The following is a 1,224-nucleotide window of genomic DNA, read 5'->3' on the forward strand; positions in this document are numbered from 1 at the left end:
CAAGAGATATCATTGCTCATATGTGATGAACCTTGGAAGAAAGCAAAGAATACCAGAAAGATGATTACTTGTGTTCTATTGACTATGCAGAGCAATCAACTGTGTGGATGATAACAAACCAGAGATAGCCTTGAGAAGAAAGGGAATTCCAGACACCTCACTGAAACTTGCTCATGTGAAACTTGTACACTGATCAAGAGGCAGTTGTGTGAACAGAAAAAAAATAATACTGTATGATTAAAAATCATAAAATGTGTGTGTATCAGGGTTGTGTCCTGTCAGCCTACTTATTACATGTGCATGCTAAGCAAGTCATCAGAAAAGCTAGATTATATGAAGAAGAATGTGGCATCAGAATTGGAGGAAGGCTTATTAATAACCTGCAATATGCAGATGACAGAACTTGCTTGCTGAAAGTGAGGAGGACTTGAAGCATTTGTTAACGATGATCAAGAGTTGCAGCCTTGACTGCCAGTATGATGGCGAAGGAACCAAGTCTCCATAGTGCTCAGCCGGACCTCAACCCGGAGACAGCGGCATCTGCAAAGCCGAAGAGGTCCCCCATGCAGCCATCAGCGGTCACTGCAGAGTCCCTGGTGCCTATGGACCACGACAGCAAGTGCATGTTCTGCTGGATCGCGCAGGGGCAGGAACCAAGCACTGAACTTTTCTGCCCTGTGAGAATGAAGACCTACTTTGCTTCAAAGATATCAAACCAGCAGCACCTCATCATTATCTAGTAGTGCCAAAGAAGCCTATCGGAAACTGAAAAGATCTAGAGAAGGCTCATATAGAATGGGTTGAGAACCTGTTAGCTGTTGGAAAAGCCATCCTGCAAAGGAATAATTTCACTGACTTAAAAAATGTGAGGATGGGTTTCCACCATTCTGTTCCATTTCATGTTCTAGCACTAGTGAATCAGCTTGGCTTCAGATCAAATTAGGTTTATAGAATCAATTCCTACTGGTTTATAAGAGCTGATTATTTGATTGAAAAAGTAAGAAAATGAACATGTCAACAGTGGAAGATTTTCCTAATCGCTTAATACAAACTAATAACTGGTCCTTTTGAGGTCTGATTGCATCTTTTCAGGCCTGCTGAGTTTTATGAGCAGCTCTTCCTGGGCATCCTCAAGTCCATTCTAAAAGCACATTTCCTGAAATCATTGATATAGTTTACATTAATACTTGGTCATTGACCTATTGTTTTAATGGTTGCTTACCT

At 41.2% G+C, this 1,224-nt stretch overlaps 1 protein-coding gene across 1 annotated transcript; it reads left to right on the forward strand.

The window, feature by feature from the left end:
- Positions 1–479: 479 nt before the first annotated feature.
- On the forward strand, positions 480–1,009 carry LOC101661122 (adenosine 5'-monophosphoramidase HINT3). Its single transcript, XM_030884799.1, is given in 2 exon segments — positions 480–668; positions 671–1,009. Coding segments are annotated over 2 exon segments (528 nt in total).
- The last annotated feature ends 215 nt before the right edge of the window (positions 1,010–1,224 follow it).

This window comes from Echinops telfairi, unplaced genomic scaffold (genome assembly GCF_000313985.2).
Source record: "Echinops telfairi isolate 266 unplaced genomic scaffold, ASM31398v2 ScPeMD7_16;HRSCAF=60, whole genome shotgun sequence".
Classification (NCBI taxonomy): domain Eukaryota; kingdom Metazoa; phylum Chordata; class Mammalia; order Afrosoricida; family Tenrecidae; genus Echinops; species Echinops telfairi.